The 22110-nt window shown below is 39.7% G+C and overlaps 1 protein-coding gene across 1 annotated transcript in view; it reads right to left on the reverse strand.

The window, feature by feature from the left end:
* Positions 1–22110, reverse strand: part of CA8 (carbonic anhydrase VIII) — a 146050-nt gene that overhangs the window by 65367 nt on the left and 58573 nt on the right. The window contains exon 3 of the mRNA XM_008572127.1: positions 17054–17178. Within this exon, the coding sequence (XP_008570349.1) occupies positions 17054–17178 (125 nt within the window). The remainder of the gene's footprint in view (positions 1–17053; positions 17179–22110) is intronic.

Genomic DNA, 22110 nt, shown 5'->3' on the forward strand with positions numbered 1-22110 from the left:
TAATTTTTTAAATGGGCAAAAAATTTGAATAGAAAGATATATGAATGGCCAGAACACACATGAAAAGACACTCGGCCTGATTAATCATTAAGGAAATGCAAATCAAATCCATAATGAGATGTCACTTTGCACCTACTAGAATGGCTATAATCAAAAAGACAGACAATATCAAGCATTGGCTAGGATGTGGAGAAATTAGAAGCCTCATACACTGCTGGCAGGATTATAAAATGGCACAGTCACTGTGGAAAACAGATTAGGAATTTCTAAAATGTTCAGTATAGGGTTACCAAATGACCCAGTAATTCCACTCCTAGGAGTATACCCAAAAGAAATGAAAACATATGTCCACACAAAAACTTCTATACAAACGTTTAGCCACATTATCATAATAGCCAAAAAGTGGAAACAAACCAAATATCCAAGAACTGATGAATGAATAAACAAAACATGGCATATCCATACAACAGAATACTCTCAAGCAATGAAAGGCAATTAAGTATTGATACATGTTACAACATGGATGAATGAACTTTGAAAAGTTCATGCTAAGTGAAAGAATACAGTCAGAAAAGATCACATATTGCTTGATTCCATTTATATAAAATGTCTGCAACAGGGAAATCTATAGAGACACAAAGCAGAACAGTGGCTGCCTATGGCTGGAGGGAGCGGGAATGGGGAGTGATTGTTTCTTTTTGGAGTGATGAAAGTGTTCTAAAATTAGATTATGGTGAAGGTAGCACAGTGCTATATTAAAACTATTGGCTTGTATACTCCAAACAGGTGAATTTTATGATATGTAAATTATATATCAACAAAGCTATTTTTTTAACATAAGAGAATAGATTCCCTCTTACGACCTTTAACTGTTAATTTATGAGGATTTGATGCTTCCAGGTGGTGCAGCCATCCTGAACCACAAGTGAACAGATCCAAGTGGAAAAGCCAAAATGCTTCAACGTCTCAGCAGAAAAACATAAACAAAACAAAATACTGGCCCTTGGAAATATGGCTGAGCAGCTGAATTAACCAACACTGGAACTGCCCCTTGGAAGTTCTTGTAAAGCGGGAGGAAATATTATTTCTACGTATCTTCCACTACTTACGTGAAGGCCATGCACTCCTACAGTAGAAATACCGGATGCTGAGCAAAAGCACTTCATTAATTACTTATGTCAAATCTTTTGGATGTATGCATAGCATAAATAACTTAGTAAATAAAAGAAATTTTTCATTACAATACAAATGTGGGCTTCTGGTAGACAAAATGTAATATTTCTTGAAAATAAAGTTGTGTCTAAGAGCAGACAAGTGGATTGAGCCTTTTGTTCTGAGAGCTTCTCACAAAAATATTCTAAAAGACATTTTCTATATCATCATTTTATAATATTCAAAAAAATAAAAACATGAAATATGTAAACCAATTACCAATGACCTCAAAATGTATCAGTGAAAGTAATTTTAAGAACATAAATCCCAAATCTTTTACACTAACATCAATATTTCCTAGTAATCAAGCATAGCAGTAGTTTATTACTGTAAATAGCTAAGTTTCCAGAATGGATTGATTATTGATGTGATAAGAACAACTTATTAGAGCTACAATTATAGTATGTAATAAACTAAGGGCATAAAACAACCATTACCTAGAATCAGGAATATAATTTTCCTTTGGTAAAGTACTATGTGATTAGTCTTCTCGGGAACATATTCCTGTGACACCAATAAGCAGCACTGGTGACAGGATACCAAATTAAAATTGCAACTGTCACCCCATGAAGAAAAGATATGTGCGTTACCATATTAACTCATTTACTTAGAGCCAGATTTAAAAAGATACAATAAGTAAATATCAGCTGCTGCAACAAATCCCTGTCTCTGACCCCTCTTCTGAGTTACAGATCTACATTTCTAGACCCTTCTTGGGCATTTCCACAGGATGAATGGCAACTGTCAAATTCAAGACATATTAGAGTGTCCACCACAATTTTCCACCAAAATATGTTCCCCCTTCTCACGTTCCTTAAGAGCTCCACCACTCTTCTAGTCACCAAGGCTCAAATCTTAGAGGAATCAAAGGCTTCTCTTTCCCTGGATTTCCAAACACGTCTCTAAAGCCCTTGGTAAGTTCTGAATGTTCTTCTCTCCCCAGCTGCATCTAACACTCCCCTCTTTTTCTTCATCAAGGCCATCATCCCATGTCAGGTCATCCGAACATCACACCTGCTTTATACAATGATTTCCTAAAGGGAATCACCTCTTCTAATCAAGGAAGTTGATTACACTGCACTAGAAGTTTTATAAGATAAGTGATTTTTTGCATGTTTTTTCACTGATGTGTGCCCAGTACCTAAAAGTGCCCACAACATACATAGTAGATGCTCAAAAAATATTTAGTGAATGAATGAAAAAATCATAACTGAAATGTTGAACAGGATGCCCCACTGCTCGTGGTCAAATACCACATATACACCATACCTCTGACCACATCAAAGCTTCTCAATGGACACCTGACATTCAAGAGTTTCCATTCTTTGTCTGCAGCCTGCCATCCTAAATTTACCTCCAGCACTTAATTTCCAGATCCCCTAAACTCCAGCTAGAGTAGACTACTATAAGATAGTTATATTTATATATTTATGCATATATAACATAAAATTACTATATTTTTATATATGTATTTATATACCATTAAAGTACTATAAAATGCTATGGAGAAAAACAGATTAGAGAATGGGGACACAGACACCAAGCAGGTTAAGGAAAGTTAAGGTTAGCTTCACTGATTATGTGACATTTGAACAGAGACTCAAAGATGCTAAAGGAACAAGCCATGTGGCTCTCTGGGGGCAGAGGAGATAGCAAGGGCAAAGTCCCCCAGGTGGGAGAAGGACATCTCTGTTCTCTTCCCAATCCTCAGCACCTGGCACTAAGCCAAGAATGGTCCCACCTATTCTTTCACTCACTTGTTTATATTAATTTAAAGCCCACCATATGCCTGGAACTCAAATTCTATTAGAAGTCAAACCAAACTTCCAAATATAAAAATTCCCAGAATATACCTTTGAGTTTAATTACATAAAAACCTCAACCAATCTCACATTTAGCAAGACTATGTTTGACCTTGACAACGTTCCTCCAATCCCCTTTGTCTCCTGGAATCTGCCTGTCATTTAACAATGCATAGTGTTCCCAAGCCACATGCTCAAAATCTCAAGTCATGTATAACACTGGGTAGGTACATGTTTACTGAATATTATTCTGCAAAAAATTATAGTATTTTTTCAGCCCAATTTTACACCTACTATCTTATCCCAGCTACCAAAAAAGGGATAGGAGAGAAGGGCAAAATCATCTGCCATTCTCTGAAATCTTTGCCCCCCATGGGACTCAATATTTATTCAATAAGAGACACAATCTAAATGCTTCTGAAATTTAACTCAAACAACTAAGTGTAATTCTTTCTATAAGGAGGGCTCAAATTTAAATGGAATCAAGAAGCAAAAGTCTAGTTCTTCAAAGGCTTTGGCTCACCCCAAATCAGTAATGCCAGTACAACAAATTCTCATAATGTAGAATAAAATTCTGTATTGCATGCACAAAGCTGTTTCTCACACCAAAGTCAAAATTCTCTACTAAAATTTAAAAATACATAAATGTAAAATATCCATGTAATTTAATGTATCTTCATTTGTTGCTTTCACAGACAATGTTCTTTATTTTCTGCCTTTTTTTTTTTTTTTAATTTATACAAATACAGAAAGTTATTAGAGCCCCCTAGTGCACTGACAGGATATGGACATCTATGCTGAAAAATAACACAGGCAATGGAAGGGAGTATGACAGAGAAAGACAGAGATTGTAGCAACAGCAACTGCCAACAGCAAGCTGTAGCAATTCCAAGGAGCTTAGATATCAAGACAAAGCCCTTTAAAAAACCACCGCCAGAAAGGAGTGGGTCTGCAGGGTGTTGCCTAGGAAACCCAGGCAGAAACATGTTGCCCTGTGAAGATCAATAAATTAAGACCATCAACCTAAAGAAAAAGGATGGAAATTCCAAAGCTGAATTTCCCCCCCGAAAGTACAAATCAACTCCAATTAACAATACATAAAATCTAGTAATCCTGTTTAATTCAGTCTTTTGTTATGTGGAGAAAGATCAGCACCATTCTAATTAAGACTCAAATTACATAAGGCGTAGTAGCTTCAAACATAGTTTTCTCCATCCACTCTACCTACAGCTAAGGGCACCTTTATAACTTTCCAAGGAACTGGGACACAGCTCCCGCTGTTCTGCACCTGATCTGAAAGTGGCAGGGATTAAAAGCGATATGGACAGCAACAGAGGTAAAGTGACACTACTGTTAAAACAGTATTCACCCAAATTCATCAGCTTCCCCCACCACAGTACCTCATGTTCTGGTTCCTTTTTTCCTATAATTGTAGCATCGTTATTGGATTAGTTCCATTCCAGTAATATTCCATTACTGACGTCCCACTGCTCAGCATCCTATCGGCCTTTTCTAATCGCCTACCAAGCCCTATCCTTTTGTCCTCTACCACATTTCGCACGTCCACCTCTTCTTTTTCCATCTGTGTCTTTAAAACCTCATTCCCATTCCACCACCCTAGTCTAGCCCTTGACACTCTCCACCTGTTTAAAAGTGTTGGGGGCTCCCTGTTGCCTCAAGAAGTTAGAGTCTAATTCTCAGGCAGGAGTTAGGCCCTCCCCACCTGACTCCAGAACTCGTGAAGGTCACCTCCAGCGCCCTTTCCCACACGCCATGAGGAGCTGGGAATGTCAGCCCCGGCTCATGCTACTCTCCCATCCAGGGATGGCCTCTCCCTACCTCATTTATCTGCGAACTCCTGCTCAGTTGTCAAGGCCCGGCTCCAATATCCGTTCCTGTCTACAGTTTTCTCTAATCCTGGCAGAAATGCCCTGTTCTATGATCTGCATTCCTCTATCTCCCATCCCCTGAAAGCTCTTCTCAGACATAATAGCCATTTTTTAAAATAGGTCTGCCACCCTGTGGGGAACGTGAACCTCTTCTAGGCCTGGGTTATTCCTCATTCATTGTCAAACCCTCAGCACCAACCACAGTAGTTGCCTCCTGCGTGTGTTCCGAACTGTCACTCAACCCTTCCATTTTTATCATTTCACGTGCTTCTGTCTTAAAGCTTCGACCTCTCCTGACCAGAATCATTCAAAACAAATGCCATTTTCTTACCTGTTATATTTCTCACAGGGTTTGGCTTTAAACATAGACACTCAACAAACATTTGTTAACTGAATGGTTTGTACCACTCCACCACGTGGCCTCCCTAACAGACTCAAAATGCAGCAGTCTCTCTCTCCTCCCTTGCTCGTGAGAAACAGCCTCTGGAAGAGGAAGAGCTTCAGCTGAGCAGAAGGGAACAGACCTGGCTAATGGTACAACTTCATTCCACTATGAGCCACGCCACCACCCGTACATGAGGCCTTCAATACAGTCAAGTGAGATTAGAAAACAGCAAGGTTGGGAACACAGTTAAAGCACATCGGGGCTGATAAGTTAATTAGGAACAATGCCCACTGATAAAAATCTGTAATATTTGTTCTCCATAACAAGGTGGATAAGTGATACTCATTTTGAAAAATTATCACAAAATACTTCCAGCGCCATAAACCCAAATTCAAAAGAAGATTAGTGATTTAAGCCCTGGACCAGGGTTATAGTTTTTGAAAAGTGAATCAAGTTATATCCATGGTTCCATGAGTAGCCCAGATCGAGATGGTGAGTTGGGCAAAAACCCACACAAGTAACTTAGAAAGAAAAGAAAAAAAAACCGCAAAAGACCCTGGGAGACTCAAAACCCCTGCTCACCCCACCCCACTTCCAAATCCTTTTAGAAAGTGGCAAACTGTGTGACTCTGTCAGAGCAAGCAAAAGGAAAGGAGGTGATCCCAGACAAGCAAATGCACAGCCCGCGGTAGAAGGAAACAAGATTTCCTTTACTGGTTCCCAGATCTGGCTGTCTTCTTGCTGGTGTCTAGTGCCACAGAGTTTTAAAGGGTAAATGGGAGAATTCTGAAGAGTTAGTTTTATTAACAGGAAATGCCTCTTCCTTGTTGCTAGTTTCTAGAGGAATTTTCCCTAAACAAAGCTGGTCTTCCTCACCACTCCTTCAATTAACTCCTTTTTTTTTTTCTTTTTAAACTCTTATGAAATCTGAGCTACTCTTAGGATGCAAACTAATAAATCCTCCCTGGAACATCACCCCTTCCGCTCCCCCCACAAACCCCCCCACCATGGCCTACAACTATGTGGGCACATCTGCCTAATTCTGGGCAGACACTTCCTCTCTCACGTTAAGCTTTGTCTCCAAAGTACTTCTGTCCATAACAGAGGGGATATTTTGTTCTCCATCTGATGACTCCAATAATTCCTTATTTCCTAATTTGTTCAGAACTCAGGCTAGGGGGAAGGGATCTCTTTATTGGGTCTCCACACAGAACTTACCAATTTATAGCTGCCAAAGAATATGAATGGGAAATACATTAACTCTGGAGCCAAATAAATTGGTTCCACTGAAAAAACTCTCTCATCCAGAGTCTACGTGATTTGTTAAGCTGGGTTTAGAGAATTTACTTGCTTGTGAAGACATTAATTGATGAAAAAAGGTCCACTTTTCATTCATCAGGTCTTAGAATAAATAGCTTCCTTCTATACTTAATGTTTATACTCAGCAATTTTAAAATCCCAATTTCTTTTTTTTATTCTTTTCAAGGCTTCTAAAGAAAAAAACCAACTGTGCTGCCCTAAGGTACAACCTTGATATCCAACACATCTAATTATGCCCTTAAAATGTTTTTAGAAGCACCTCAAGTGAGTACCAGAGTTTGCTTAATAACAACGTTTTCCACCACTGTATGAGAAATTCAGTGTACGGTGTGTCCAACATTACATTATTACTTCTGACAGCCTCTCCCTAAGTTTCATAAAGGGAGGCACAATTTTATTATCCTTATGTACCAATGAAGGAACTGAGGTTAGACAACACAGAAGTCAGATAGCAGACACCATGGTGAGCTGGAGTTAGAACACAGCTCGCCCTGACTAATAATGTGCATCACCAGAGCAGGTGGCCTCCTGGGGAACCTTGTCACAGAAAGGTTCAGCTCTCATGTGACTCATGGCATTTTGTTCTGGGATTCCACAATGAGCGTATTTGTCCGCTTTTGTGTTGCTGTAACAGAATACCTGGTACTGGGTAATTTATAAAGAAAAGAAGCTTATTTGGCTCATGATTCAAGGCGAGGGCATTGGCCTCAGCCTGCTTCCATTCGTGGTGGAAAGCAGAAGGACAGCCAGCCCGTGTGCAAGAAGATCACACAGTGAGAGAGGAAGAGGGGGAGGGGGTTAGAGAAACAGAGACAGAGACAGAGACAGAGAGAGAAAGAGAGAGAGAAGGAAGTGCCAAGCTCCTTTTAACAACCAGCTCTTGCAAGAATTAAGAGCAAGGACTCACTCATCCCCTTCCCCATGGGAGGGCATATTCATGAGGGACCTACCCCATGACCCAAACACCTCCCACTAGGTCCTACCACCTCACACTGCCACACTGGGGACCAAATTTCAACATGAGTTCTGAAGGGCCAGTCATATCCAAACTATAGCAATCAATTTTTGCTGTGTGGAGCTCTAGGAAGCTAAAAGAGAAAATGTATTTATCCAGTACAGCAAAACAGTAGCAATGACACAATTATCTTGCTAACATCCCCATGCCATTTTAAGCTGTCATTCTTAAATACCAAAAAAAAAAAAACCCTCTTTTGTTTTTTATACTGTTTAAGATCTTACAGAGTTAAAAATGTCTTCCAACTCTTGGCTATTGTAAATAGAGCTGTGATAAACATGGGGGTGCAGGTATCTCTTCAACATGATGATTTCCATTCCTTTGGTTATATACCCAGCAGTGGGATTGCTGGATCATATGGAAGATCTATCTGTAGTTGTCTGAGGAACCTCCATACCATTTTCCATAATGGCTGCACCAATTTACAGTCCCACCAACAGTGTAGGGGGATTCATCTTTCTCTGCACCCTCGCCAGCATTTGTTATTCTCTGTCTTTTTGATAACAGCCAGTCTAACTGGAGTGAGATGATATCTCAATGTGGTTTTGATTTCCATTTCCCTGATACTTAGTGATGTTGAGCATTTTTTCATGTGTCTGTTGGCCCAAGAGTTGGAACCAACCTAAATGTCCAACATCAGATGACTGGAAAAGGAAAATGCAATATATTTACGCTATGGAATACTACTCTGCCATAAAAAAAGAATGAAATACTGCCATTTGCAGCAATGTGGATGACCTTAGAGAAAATTATGTGAAGTGAAATAAACCAGGCACAGAAAGAGAAATACCGCATGTCCTCACTTATATGTGGGAGCTAAAAGTAAATAAGTAAACAAACAAAGATATAACAATCACAATAAATGCTGAGCTTTCAAGAGAACAGAACAAAGCTGAGGTTACCAGAGGTGGGAAAGGGAGAGGGGCAGGAAGAAAGTAAGGGCTACAAAAATCGATTACACTGTATAATGAAGAAGATACTAATTATCCTGATTTGAACAGCACATATTGCACACAGGTACTGATATTCAATGCTGTACCCCACAGATATGTACAATCAACTATGTTCCAATAAAAAATAATTTTTAAAAAGACATTAAAAAAATGGATTTCAGAGACAAAAAAACAATCTCTTAAAAATCTCTTAATATCCTCTGATTCGATTACAAGTTTCATCATACTATTACCCAATTATCTTTCTCGAGGCAATATTTACTTCATTTTCACTACAAAATATGTTGATAATAGAAATCCTACTGTATATGTATGCATAATAATAAAAATATGTGTCAAGAAAAATAACCAGGAAATGTCATAGTGATTAGACTTACAAAAAATATATTCAACTAAAGGGAGGAGGAGAAGTTCTAAAGAAAAAAAAGGCTGAACTTTTTTCTTCATTCACTCTCTGCATTTCTTATTCACAGCAACAAAACCTTTTTGTATCCCCCTCAGGATATTTTGACTAAATTTTTATCCTCACAATCATTCCATTGATATTGAACTTTTTTCTTCATTCACTCTCTGCATTTCTTATTCACAGCAACAAAAGCTTTTTGTATCCCCCTCAGGATATTTTGACTAAATTTTTATCCTCACAATCATTCCATTGATTTCCCCCATCTCTTACTAATGATAGAAATACAGAAGAGTTTACTCTGCCAACTTCTGAGCTACTTTCCAGCCTTTTCTATAGACAGAAACATCGAGGTTGGAATAGGTTTACCAGCTTGCCAAGCTTGCTGCAGAGCTTGTATTTAACTCCAAGTTCTTCTGACTTCAGGGCCCGAACTCTTACCAGATGCACCCTTCTGACTCCGCCCACACCACCCTCCCCTCCACAAGGCCACGCAGTCCTCACCCAGGCAGCCGCACTGGTCCCGTCTTCTCTAGCTGCTTTCCAGATGCAACGCCTTTCTTAACTCTTCCCCCTCATGAAAACATCTCTATCCTGTGTCTCACTGAGTCTAATTTTATTAGGTTACTGGAGTCGATCTAGCCTACAATGACCTATGATGGGTAGGCCAAGCACAGCACCTTTCACATACTAGTTGATAAATATTTTATGTGGTGACAATGGTTTACATCACAAATGACATATCTGCATTCTAATAAATGTCTTCAAAATCTTCCCCTTATAAGTTACTAATGGCCAGAATTTGCATATTGCATAGACAGATTAGAGGAGGTGAGGTCCTTTCAATGCCACAGAAACACTCAATTATATCTTCTAAAGACTCATCAATTTAGGAGAAAAGGGGAGGAGACAAATAGACACTGCATTTGTACTCCCCAATGTATGAAATACTCCTGAGTTGTCTATTTCCCTGCTGTTTCCTTAGCACTTAGTGCAGGGCCTGCCAGCAGGTTCTCATTAAGTACTTTCTATTGGATGCATGGACAGAGGCATGGATGGGTGGACGGACAGATGGACAAACACAGGATGACCAATGAATATGATTTATTTAGAGATGGCCACCTCGTTACAGACTATACAATCATGCGCTGCATAACGACGTTTCAGTTGACAACGGAGCGCAAATACATCAGTGGCTGGAGTAATGGGCTACACCCTATAGCCTAAGTGTGTGGTAGGTTTGTTTAAGTACACACTATGATGTTCACACAATGACGAAATCACCTAAGGACACACTTCTCAGAACATATCCCTGTCACTAAATGGCAAATGATTGCACATTCAAATCAGAGTCTATATAATCTGAAGGCACATTGAGAGGAGGTGTATTTTACTGTAGAATTTAGACCTGTTAGAACCCAATTTAAAATATTTTCTACCTGCAGCAAGACTATAACCATCCACACATTAATTACATATCATACTCATTTATAGGAACTAATTTTTAATTTTTCTATGAATTTGCCTTATATCATAAATCAGCCATAATATAAATGTTACTTTCAAATACAGTTCACCAAAACAACCTTTTGTGTATCGTCAATGACAAAGAATGATCTTCTGATATGAATAGGTTCAAAGTGACTATTCAAAGGTCGAGCTGGCCTTATGCACTTCTATTTCTGAGTGGGAACAGCAGAGTTCCCCATCATGTGCTGCAGCTAAAAGAACATTTCTGTTTGTTCAACATTAGAATTTATTTTCTATTTAGTAAGCAGTGAGGTTTCTACACCAAATACACTTTAATAAATGAAAAAATAAACATTCTGAGTGAAAGCACGAAGCATGATTTTTATGCAGTAAAAATGCAAGTGTTCATTAGAATTCAGGAAACAAAATTTGTTTTTATTTTTTTTTATTGCCACGATGTGAGAGAATGTTTCCACAGTTATGATCACTGGAGACACTACAGCACAAGGTTCTAATTTCTTCATCTGTTTATCCAGAGGCTCAATCTCCCAGCCCTGATTTTATTGCCACAATGTGAGAGAATGTTTCCACAGTTATGATCACTGGAGAGACTACAGCACAAGGTTCTAATTTCTTCATCTGTTTATCCAGAGGCTCAATCTCCCAGCCCTGTGGGAGATTCCAGGGTTCCAAACAACAACAATTATTACCTTTAGAGACAAGATGTTCCTTTTTCTGGTCAAAATAATATAACTTCCTAGAGAAGCTGAACATTCAAATTTCAAATTATTTCTCAGCATCAATCTTAACGCCTCATAATGCCAATCTTTCTTTTTTTCACCCAAAGCCACCTGTGTCCAAAGTATTAACTACAATTGCAAATAAAATCTGAAGCTAGAGTTGACTTTCCTAGTAAGAACTGGCTTTAGAGAGTGAAGAAAAGCACGCCGTGGAGCAGAAGTCAGAGCACAGGCCGTTCCTGTCGCTGAGGTGTGTGACCCTCAGCTGGTCACCTTCCTCTGTACCTTGGTGAGCGCCTCAGTGAGATGGGCGGGACTAGACCATCCATTAAATCCCCCCATTTCTCAGGGAGCAGCAAGGGTTCCACCTTCATGACACCTCACTCCTTCGTCTTCACAAAGCCACTCTGAGTTTTGACTTCGCAGCCTGTAAGGCAAGGGCCTGGTACCAGCCTCACTCCTGTCCTCCTGTGCAAGGCTAACACATGACCCTCTGAATCTGGGGTGCTTACAGACACAAAAGCCCCTCACGGGGGCAGGGAGGGTGAGGATGAAGCCCACTGCGTTGTTTCTTTCCACTTAAAACATTAGCAAAAACAGCATTAGTAGAGGATAATTCTTCCTTAAATGGAATATTTCACTAACCCAACTATGCTCTTCTTTATCCAGGCCATATATTACAGTTTCCTATAAGTTGCCTTGTCACCCTTAACCTTTTAAACCCTCTGATTTCTCCTATGTTATATACGACTTTGGACTAGGTGATCTCGAAAGTTCCTTTTAAATCTAAAATACTTTAATTATAAATCTTACATGTCTAATCCTTACCATGCTCTTTCTCACTAAAGTCATCCTTATTACATTTTCTTGAAGAGTCAACGAAAGTCCCTACTTTTAGAAGAGAGTCACAAACACGAAGCTCTACCTGAGACGTTCCTGGAAGTAAAATAACTTGAAAAGAACATCATTTCATTACTAACCAGGCAAACTCTTCCTGGAATCTTCTCAGAGTAGTCAAATAAGTAAATAAAAATAAATACACTTCTGCCAGGAAAATATGAAAATAATGTGGGAGGCAGTAACCCTAAAGACCAGGTCATTTTTACTACAAAAACCACTTAAGTGATAGACACTACCATTTGCCTGAGAAAAGAAGAAACGCGGGATGTCTAGAAACCTGGTACATTCCGGGTTTTTTTGGAGGGGAGGGTGCAGGGAGCAAATGTAATATTCAGGGTTAGCACTATATTACGAAATATAGTTTTCATAATATTTCTGTTGACCTATTTTGCAACCAAGGCCTGGACCCTTCTCAATTAAAGAATCCTGCTCTGCACAATAAACATTTTTTTCTACCTAATGTGCTCTACTCTCCACAAATAGCTGCTATGTGGCTCAATTATCACTGAGCCCTCTCAGGGTACACAGACCAACGCTGCTCTTTAAATACAGTATAAATAAAAATAGGTTCTGACCTACAATATTTGCGTAGCTGTACCTCTTTCTTGGCCATTCAGTCTTAAATCATCGACTTTTAGACCCAGAGGGCAAGAAACTTAGAATCACCATCCATGATGTCCTGCTACTCTGGGGTCGGGTTCAGTGTCCATCCCTGGCAAAACTATCATTCATCTGCACTGAAACAAGAAAAACGGAAATAATGTCTTGAGTTCTTAAAAAGCTAAATCCATTCAATTTATGGGTCCATGCTTTATTCTGAGGTCACATCCTTCCTACATTTGGGCATTAAAGATCCTCTCTTTATAAAATGATGGCGACAGTCCAGAGTTAGTGACGTTCTCATTTGGGAAAATTAAAATTTAGCCATTCTGTTGGTCTCCCCATCCCTTTTTTTTCCTGAATTTTATTGACCCAGCATAAATCTAAATGCCTGGTAAACACTCCCCCATAGAATTACGAGAGTAACTATTTATGTGTGATGATTAATCATAATTACCAAGAATTATACAGACCACAGTTAGGCTACTTACAAGCAGCAAAAAAGACAGCATTGTCCACAGACACATCACAAAAACACAACATACAGCCTGAAAGTCGAATGTGAACCGCGAACCTAAACACCCAGCATCTGTCCCAGATTTAAAACAAAAATGAATGTGAATGAAATAAATAATTCCAGTGGAATGTTGTATGCACAGAGCATACCAGTGTTAGCAAAATGGCAAAATTCATATAGCACTAAAGTTGAACTTCACAAGCTAAGATGTCTAACGATGTCCAAAGAAAATAAGAAGTTTCCCACCCACCAGAGCAACAAACACACAAGAATTAATTTTAGTGGATCTCAAACTTGTCTTAAATTAACAATGTTCTACTTGTGTTAATGTCTTGATTAAATATCACAATGAAAAATATCCACACATTAAATAAAAGAATTCTAGCTGGAAAACGTGACCCAGACATGTGTAAGAACATATTTAATATATGTATAGCCATCATGTTTTCAGGTAATGAGAGGAAAAATGCAACACAATGATTTTTTTCTCTTGCTAAGGCACTGCCATTTAGAATAAACCTACGCATAGTGGATGCATGTTTACAAGAGGAAAGCATGGAGAGAAGTGTCACATGGCTGGGGAGGCATGTGTGCTTCTGAAAACTAAAAATCCCAAGAATGAAAAACACTAATGGCACGCCTTATCCATCTTGCTTAGTGAAAAAGTGCAGTTTAAATTTTTTAAAGTCACAAATTGTGTTAAGTTTTGAAGCAGTGTGGGCGCTGACTACTAGTACTATCAAAAATATACCCAGGGTTGTTGCTATACTTGTATTTAGAATTTTAAAAATTGAAGGGGAGACTTTTGGTGAATTTTTGTTAAAAGCCATTCCTGGGTGTTAATGTAACAGATGTGGTAAATATTTATTTATAGTATTTGTTTAACAAACTACCCATTTAATTTTAAGTGAAATCAACAAAAAGAATCTAGATGCACGGATACAAAGGTACTTCAAAAAGTTCATGGAAAAATGGAAAAATAATATGAATCTTTCCACGAACTTTTTTTTTTTTCCTTTTTGTCTTTTTTACTGACCGGTAATGGGATCGCAACCCTCGGTGTCACGCCCATACCTGGGACCAGCAACGGGATCGCAACCCTCGGTGTTGCACCCGCACCGCGCTCAGCCAGTGAGTGGGAACCGGTCTCCACATGGGATCCGAACCCTCGGTGGGAGCGCCGCTGCGCTCCCAAGCGGTGCACTCTCCAGTGTGCCACCGGGCCGGCCCTCCATGAACTTTTTGAAGACCCCTCATATGTGACTTTGAGATAAATATTTTGAGATTAAAGCTTTAAAATGTAAATAAATTCGGAAAGGGGTCCTCAACACAACAAGATGGAAAAAATAAATAAATCATGTACCCAAGAGGGTGCCTGGTCCCCTCACTCTCCACTGTCCTGTTGGCCATGCCCTTGTGTTTGAGGTGGCCCCTGGTGGTAGCTCAGAACCAGGGGACCAGTAATAAGTGATCTACATAACTCTGCATTAGACAACTCATTCCCACTCCTGGAATGTTCTTCCACATGGAGATCCCCTCACCACATCAACAGCCTGCTCCTCCTTAAAATCTAGCTCAGTATTCACAGCACTTGCAAGAGACCTGCACACCCACAGCATTTACACACTCAATAGGCTAGAGCCCTAAACAAATGTTGGATGACTGATGCAAGTATTTTCTCTGGGACTGGATCAGGGATAATCTGAGATAATAAAGAATATAAATATTATTTGTCACCTATTTTAGAAAAATTAGTCAGTAATTCCATTATCTTAAATATAAATATTTCTGCAGAAATAAAGCCCTACTACCAGAATTTAATCTTCACTCAAGACAAACCATTACCTGTGACTAACAGAATGCGGCAGTTAAAATGCCACCAAATACCTGGACCAGTCTGAACATTTGGTCTGGAAGTTCTATCTGACTGTGAGCAAAGAGCACAGATTAATGACTGCCCAAATCTAACTAAACTTTCCCAAGGCTGTAAATTCTGTGTGTCACAACCAAAGCCACAGAACTCCTATCCAGAAGTTCTTGCCTACCCATTTATGCCCATGTCTCCCTGAAACTTTTGATTGCTCAAGTCCATCTTTGAGGACTGGTTGAGACAAAGTGATGAGGTGGACTTTCAAACCCAAGGAAGAGAGCAGGGCTGAGGCCCAGGCGGTCCAGGGCTGGTCCCGCCCCTCACCCTGCCCTCCACCACCAGCGGCTCTACTTGTTTTAGACTGTTTTGTGTCCTCTCTCCTCTTTGATGATTTATGGTGTTAACTCTTCCTTCTCCGGTTGGCTGAGGATAGGGCAGTACCCAGAGGTGACACAGAATTGTCTCAAGGCAGTAGAAATAAGAGGATGTCTGTAGATATTGAAAAAACGGCTCCTAGAAAGGTGACACAGAAGACCTTCCCCATCCAGTCCATTAAGAAGTTGTCTTCTCCCACTGTCCTCAGTATCACATACCTTGTACACTCTTCAGCTTACCACAATTTGGGGTTTTTTTCCTTCCATCCTGAAAACGTTTGACATTTCACTTTTAAGGCTTGGGTCTTTTTTAATGAAAGGGATATCCTGAGCTTCCAAAGGATTTTTTTTTATATAATTATAATTAAAGTAATGCTGAAAAGCACTTCAACTTAACCCTCTAAAGTATACATACCATTTACATAAGCATATACAGTAGTAATTTCCAGTCCCTGAGGTGGTACTGGATGTGGTATCTAGCCATGAGCAATCCATATTTAATATTTTTTTTTATATAATTATAATTAAAGTAATGCTGAAAAGCACTTCAACTTAACCCTCTAAAGTATACATATCATTTACATAAGCATATACAGTAGTGATTTCCAGTCCCTGAGGTGGTACTGGATGTGGTATCTAGCCATGAGCAATCCATATTTAATAGTAAGCATATACAGAGTTGGGAATGACAGAGAAAAAAGACTGGCATCCCAGCAGGCCCAAAATATACTCTTACATGCATGCCACCAAATGGCTTTTTCCTGGAGACAACTGAGGTTCCTTATAGAAAGAAATATAAACAAGGCCTGGACCAACGGGGACATCCCTCAATTACACCGACATGGATTGTTGTCTGCCAAGTGCCTGGCTAAGTGATGGCAGTAAAAAGGGGGATGAGAGGGAGACCCTGTCTTCATCAGCCACAGTCAATAAGAAAGACGCAGTGGACACGACGCTCCAATCCACAGGACCAGTGCCACGGCAGCTACCTAGCAAGTATGCAGGAGCACAGAGATGGGGAACTGAATCCTGCCTAGGGAAGGGACTCACAAAAAGTCCCACAGAAGACATGACACTTCAAATGAATACTGAAGACAGAGCAGGAGTTAACTAAGAAGATAAGTTGGGAAGGGAATTCTTCAGACAAAAGAATCACTCTCGAAAAATCTCTCTTTCTCCTCCCTGCAATGGCTTGGGGTGAATAAAACCAACCTATCAGTTTTAAATGAGCCAAACTAGACTTTTAATTACTGTTGAGGTTTCTCCCACAGTTACTTATTTTCAGCTGATCACCTGTTCATAGCACCTACAAAAGTGACCTGTTGAACTTGCAGAGGCAGCAGAATTTTTACAACAGCAACAGCACTAGGATGGAACTTAAGGTAGGTGGCCTTTATGGCCAATTGCTCAAGTGTTACTCCAAGCCTGCTGAAGTAGATGAGAAGTTGCATTTGCTGCCCCAAGCTTGTATTTCATTAAGTATTTTTTCATTTTAGTATAGATTGATAAAATTCAAGAGCTATGCATCTACTTTTAAACTAGACCATTTTCAGTAAATCACTGAACAGTTTTCTCGAACTACAAAATGATTCGGTATTCTTACCTCCATGGGAAAAGCTTTGAAATTAACCGTGTGCTCAGAACCACGCTGGTTTTCTCTTCCCCAATGAAATCTAACTTCATACAGTTCAAATTCATGTCCTTGAGGCAATGGTCCTCCCGATAGAACTGAAAAAGAAAATAAATTTTACTGAATTACATTACACAAATTTATTAGTACAGCATTACAAACATTAGAGACTTTTTTCTTTGCCAGAAAGCCCTCATGAGCTCTTTTAGATTAAATTCACAAGGCCAAAATGACTGAGGTGAATTTAAACTATCTGGGTTTGGCTGAAATTCTTATTCTGGCCATTCAGATATAGCAGAAGTTCAAAAACCCTGAAAAACTTGGTAATGATATGTATATGTTAACTTCTTGGGTGTTTTTGGTCTTCCATGAGATTTCATGGAAAACAAACTCTTCCCTGAGATTTAAGCTTAGCACTGATCAGGAGATAAGAATATGGCCTGAGTCTCAGACTGACCAATCATTTGCTGTAGACCCTATCAATAAATTAAACCATGGTTGCAGATCATCTATTCGTACTAGTCAGTTTCAATTTAGAGAACAGGTGAGTAGACCAACAAAATTTTTCATAAATAGGATTAGTATAAAGTCAATTGACAATGAAATCACACTTAAAGAGCAGATAACCCTTCAGCATCACGTACAATGCAAATAAAAGAAAGCTGTGATAAAATATTGACAATACTCAAAATATTAACATCAGTCCCACAGGGCCCTGTCTCTATTTCTTATTTCTGGATATGATCTAGAACTCTGTCCCAAACAAGGACACACTAAAGGACGATGAAAAATACATCTGTATAAGCACCTTTCTTGAAACAGTAAAGTACTTTCTTTAGTTAAACACTCCCTGATGGCACATGTAAAAAGTTGAAATAAAGTTTATTTTTTTTTAAAATGGCCAATTTCAACACAAATAAAGGTTGTTTAATTCAGAGCATTTTTTTTCTAGCAACTCCCAATTCTGAACAGTATCAGCTAAGAATTCTAGGTTATTTTTAGTCATGAAGATAACAAAATTGGTCACTACCCCCAGAACAGAAGCGGGTTCTTCAAAACAGAGTATCGTTCACACTGGGACTGCCTCTGAGGGGGGAGCAGCGGAGCCCACACCTCTCTCTGAATGGCTTCGTTGTCTAAAGTCAGAGGAGAAAGTGAATCTGTGCAGCAATGTTTATTAAGCTGGCTGGTTCTTCACCTAACAACATGTTCCAAAAGGGATCTAAAGCTGCTTATATCAAGACACATATAGTACTCATACAGCCAGATAGTGTAAATCAGAAAGAACAAAGGGAAACAAAGAAAGAGGCAGAAAACAGAGAAATGAGGCTATCACACAAAATGAAAGTCTAAGGTGCTCTAAATGTGGTTCTAAACTTTGTACCAGTTTAAACAAAGAAGACAAAGAGCAACCATAGCAAAAAGTAATTTTAATTTTTCCAGTGGATAGATCACACATCAAGGGGAAAGGGAGGTGAGATGCACACACGACCTTTAGGACAAGAGAATCTCACACAATTTTAGTGTTCTTCCTCCTGCTTGGTCTGATTCAGGTCCCACAACAAATCTGCCAGGTCAGTGTTATCGTCCCCATGGACAGGGGAGAAGGGTGGGATGAGGGGGCCCAGTGTGGCCCGCTGCCATCGCCCAGCTAGCAGGCACCAGGATGGAGCCTGGAACTCGAATCTTCTCACCCACGTCCCAGGGTGAGACGGGAACAGGGAAACTCAAATTTCAGTATCTGTGAGCATAAACTAAAAAACAGTGAGTTCTCTAAGCCTAGATTTCTAAACTGAAGTTCCTCTTTTGAGAACTACCTTTCATTCTATTTCCCAAGACAATCAAAACAAACAAATAAAAATTACATGCATGGATCAAAAAAAAAAAAAGGTTTACAGATAATCGGAACTGAGGTGCAAGCTCACTTCATCTTCCTCTTCAACAAAAATCCATCTGTGGATTTTTAAATGTGTGAAATGTTTTTATTTCAACCAGAGTGCCACAGTTTCTATAAACCCTCACAGCTCACCCCTTTCCCTTGGCTGTCCAAACTTGGCCTTAAGAAAAACCGGGAAGGAGCCAGTGAGTCTATTCCCTGTGTATGCCACCTTGCAAGCCAAAAAGAAAAAAGAGGGAAAAGATTCTGCTAAGTCTCACCCCACACCCAGCCTACATCATCAGAACTAGAAAATACACCCTCACCAAGCACAGCAGCAACCTCACCCAAGGTGTCAAAGGTGAGTTCTACAACACTCTGCTTTAAAAAGAGGGTGATAAATAAAATTGTCTTAAAGGAAGCTCAGCTCTACATTGCTAAGGGAGAAGAAAGAGGAAAATCATGAAATGAAGCATATGTGAAATGGGAAAGAGGATTACAAAAATATTTCCCCCAAACCCCTGCATCACAAACACTCAAATACACGCAGTTTCTGAACCAGTAACACAGCAGTCTACCAGTACTTTCTTATGCAAAGTACTTTCTGTTATCACATAGCTGATCTTGACAGTGATTTGGGGGGACCAAAAAGAGATCCATGTTCAAAAACTCTTCCATGAGACATATGTTCAAGATTTCTTTAACAGCAATGAAGCCCTAGTTTAAAACCTGGGGGTAGAGCCTATATGTTAAACACCCTGGAAAGTCAAGTGCACAGATCTATGTTTTGATAGAAAGAAGCTCAAGGCCCACATGGGCCCATTTACTCATCCTTTCAACAGATGTTTTTTGAACATCTACTACAGTGTACCAGGCACTGTATTAAGTGCTTAGGATACACTGATTTTGACAAAACAGACAAAATTCCCTGGCCTTGTGGAACTTACATTCTATTAGGTTGAAATGTAAACTCGTACATTTACGAAGATCAAATCTTGCTGAGTGATATCTGGTCACTACATCAAAAGTTTATTAGTGATGCCACTATGTTCAATAAACTTACAGTGAAGCAACAAGAGCCTCATGGATCTGACATTCATGAGGCTGAAAGGAACGCAGAGAAGGGAAGTGTTTTGCCCAGGTCTGGTCCTCCAGATAGAGGTGACAAAGAGGTGGCTTCCAGCAGGAATCAGACCCTGGGCACCTTTTACTTTTGCTGCCGATGAATAATCCAAAGTTAAATCACACTAAAATCATTTTTTATGGCTGCACAAAGCCATAAAAAATGGTAAATCCTGAATTCAGAGTTTTATGAGGTGCCAGGAAAAGGCATTACCTGTTCATCCCCCAAGAATAATTGCGTTTATAGACTAAAACTAAACAGTATCTCTGTTTTATACACTTGGCAACATCCTCTTAAGGCATGATTCTCCCTTTATAAGGCTTATATATTTTTCAATAAGGAAACTAGTCACATCAAAAGGGATACAGTTTTCCTCCACTTATGAATATCAAATTTTGCTGAGTGATATTTGGTTACTACATGGCAGGTTTATTAGTTGTGACGTCATTAGGTTCAACAAAATTACAATGAAACAACATGAAACTCATACTAATGGGATACTGAATTTCCTCAGAATAACAAACTTGTGAAAATAACATAAGATAAATTACACCACTGCTACTGCCTCCACTTTCTTTAATGCTCTTTAATAGGCACGGCCATTACACTTATGAGACATAAAAAGAGCTCCCTGAGGAAGCTCCTACAAAGTTGGAGAACCTATTCAAGATCTGATGTACCTAAATCTGTCTAAGCTTCTATAATTCTTTGCTGAAAACAACTTTACCAGATAATTCAAAGGCTGTCACTCAGGCTTATTCTTTCTCATTTCATTTGAGTTCAACACACACATCCTGAGATCAACTCCATGCCTGGCTCTGTGCTGACCACCGAGTATATAAAGCAAGAAGGATCCAGGCTCAGTGCTGAATAGGCATTCTCAGCGCTTAAGGAACTAAACCTTAACAGTCTACAAAGAATGCATCAGGCGCATAAAGGAAAGTGCACAGGTAGTAGGATGCCACCCCGCAAGGGACAAGCCAGAAATAAATCACAAAGTCAGGGAGGACTTTCCAGAGAAGATGATAGCTAAGCTGAGTCTCAAAGACTAAGCCAAGAGAAGAAGTAGAAAAATGCATTCAGAGCAGAGAGAAGAGCCTGAGGAAGACTCAGAGATATGAAACAGCTTACGTGTGTTCCAAGAGAATGAAATTAGAAGTCACCAGTGGTCAAAGGCAGCTCATGATGTGAGTCTTAGAAAGAGACCTGCAGACCGTGCTCAGGAGTTACAGTTTATCCTGCAGGGAACCATCAACAACTTTGAAGCAGGAGAGTAACGTAATCATATTTGCATTTTAACACATTACTCCAGTGTCTGCACAGACATCAGAACAACAAAGGGCAAGTCTGACCAGTTACAAAACTGTCATCACAGCCCAGGCAAAGATGGTGAGGCCAGGAGACACAGCCTGCCAGGGCCATGCCCCCAACACAGAGGGAGACCAAGAAAGACCCCGTCATCCAAGTCGTTCATTCTTAATAGATTTTGAGATTTTATAACCTTACAAAAAATGATCACATTGTGTAATGTTGGATATACTAATTATCTCAATTTGAGCATCACATATTGCACACAGTTAATGATATTCAACATGGTATCCCACAGATATGTACAATCAATTAGGTTTCAAAAAACAAATAAAAAGATTTTATAGCCTCAGATTAAATTTTAAGGAATCTCAAATGTGTTTGTAAAACATTCCAAAAATAGTATTAATTGAAAATAGGGTTGGGCCGGCCCATGGCTCACTCGGGAGAGTGCGGTGCTGATAACACCAAGGCCCCGGGTTCGGATCCCATGTAGGGATGGCTGGTTCTCTCACTGGCTGAGCATGGTGCTGACAACACCAAGTCAAGGGTTAAGATCCCCTTACCAGTCATCTTTAAAAAAAAAAAAGAAAGAAAATAGGGGCCGGCCCGGTGGCGCCCTGCTACAGTGCGCCGCTTGGGAAGCGCGGCAGCGCTCCCACCGAGGGTTCGGATCCCACATACAGACCGGTTCCCGCTCACTGGCTGGGCGAGGCGCGGGGG

Source organism: Galeopterus variegatus, unplaced genomic scaffold (genome assembly GCF_000696425.1).
Source record: "Galeopterus variegatus unplaced genomic scaffold, G_variegatus-3.0.2 Scaffold754, whole genome shotgun sequence".
NCBI lineage: Eukaryota > Metazoa > Chordata > Mammalia > Dermoptera > Cynocephalidae > Galeopterus > Galeopterus variegatus.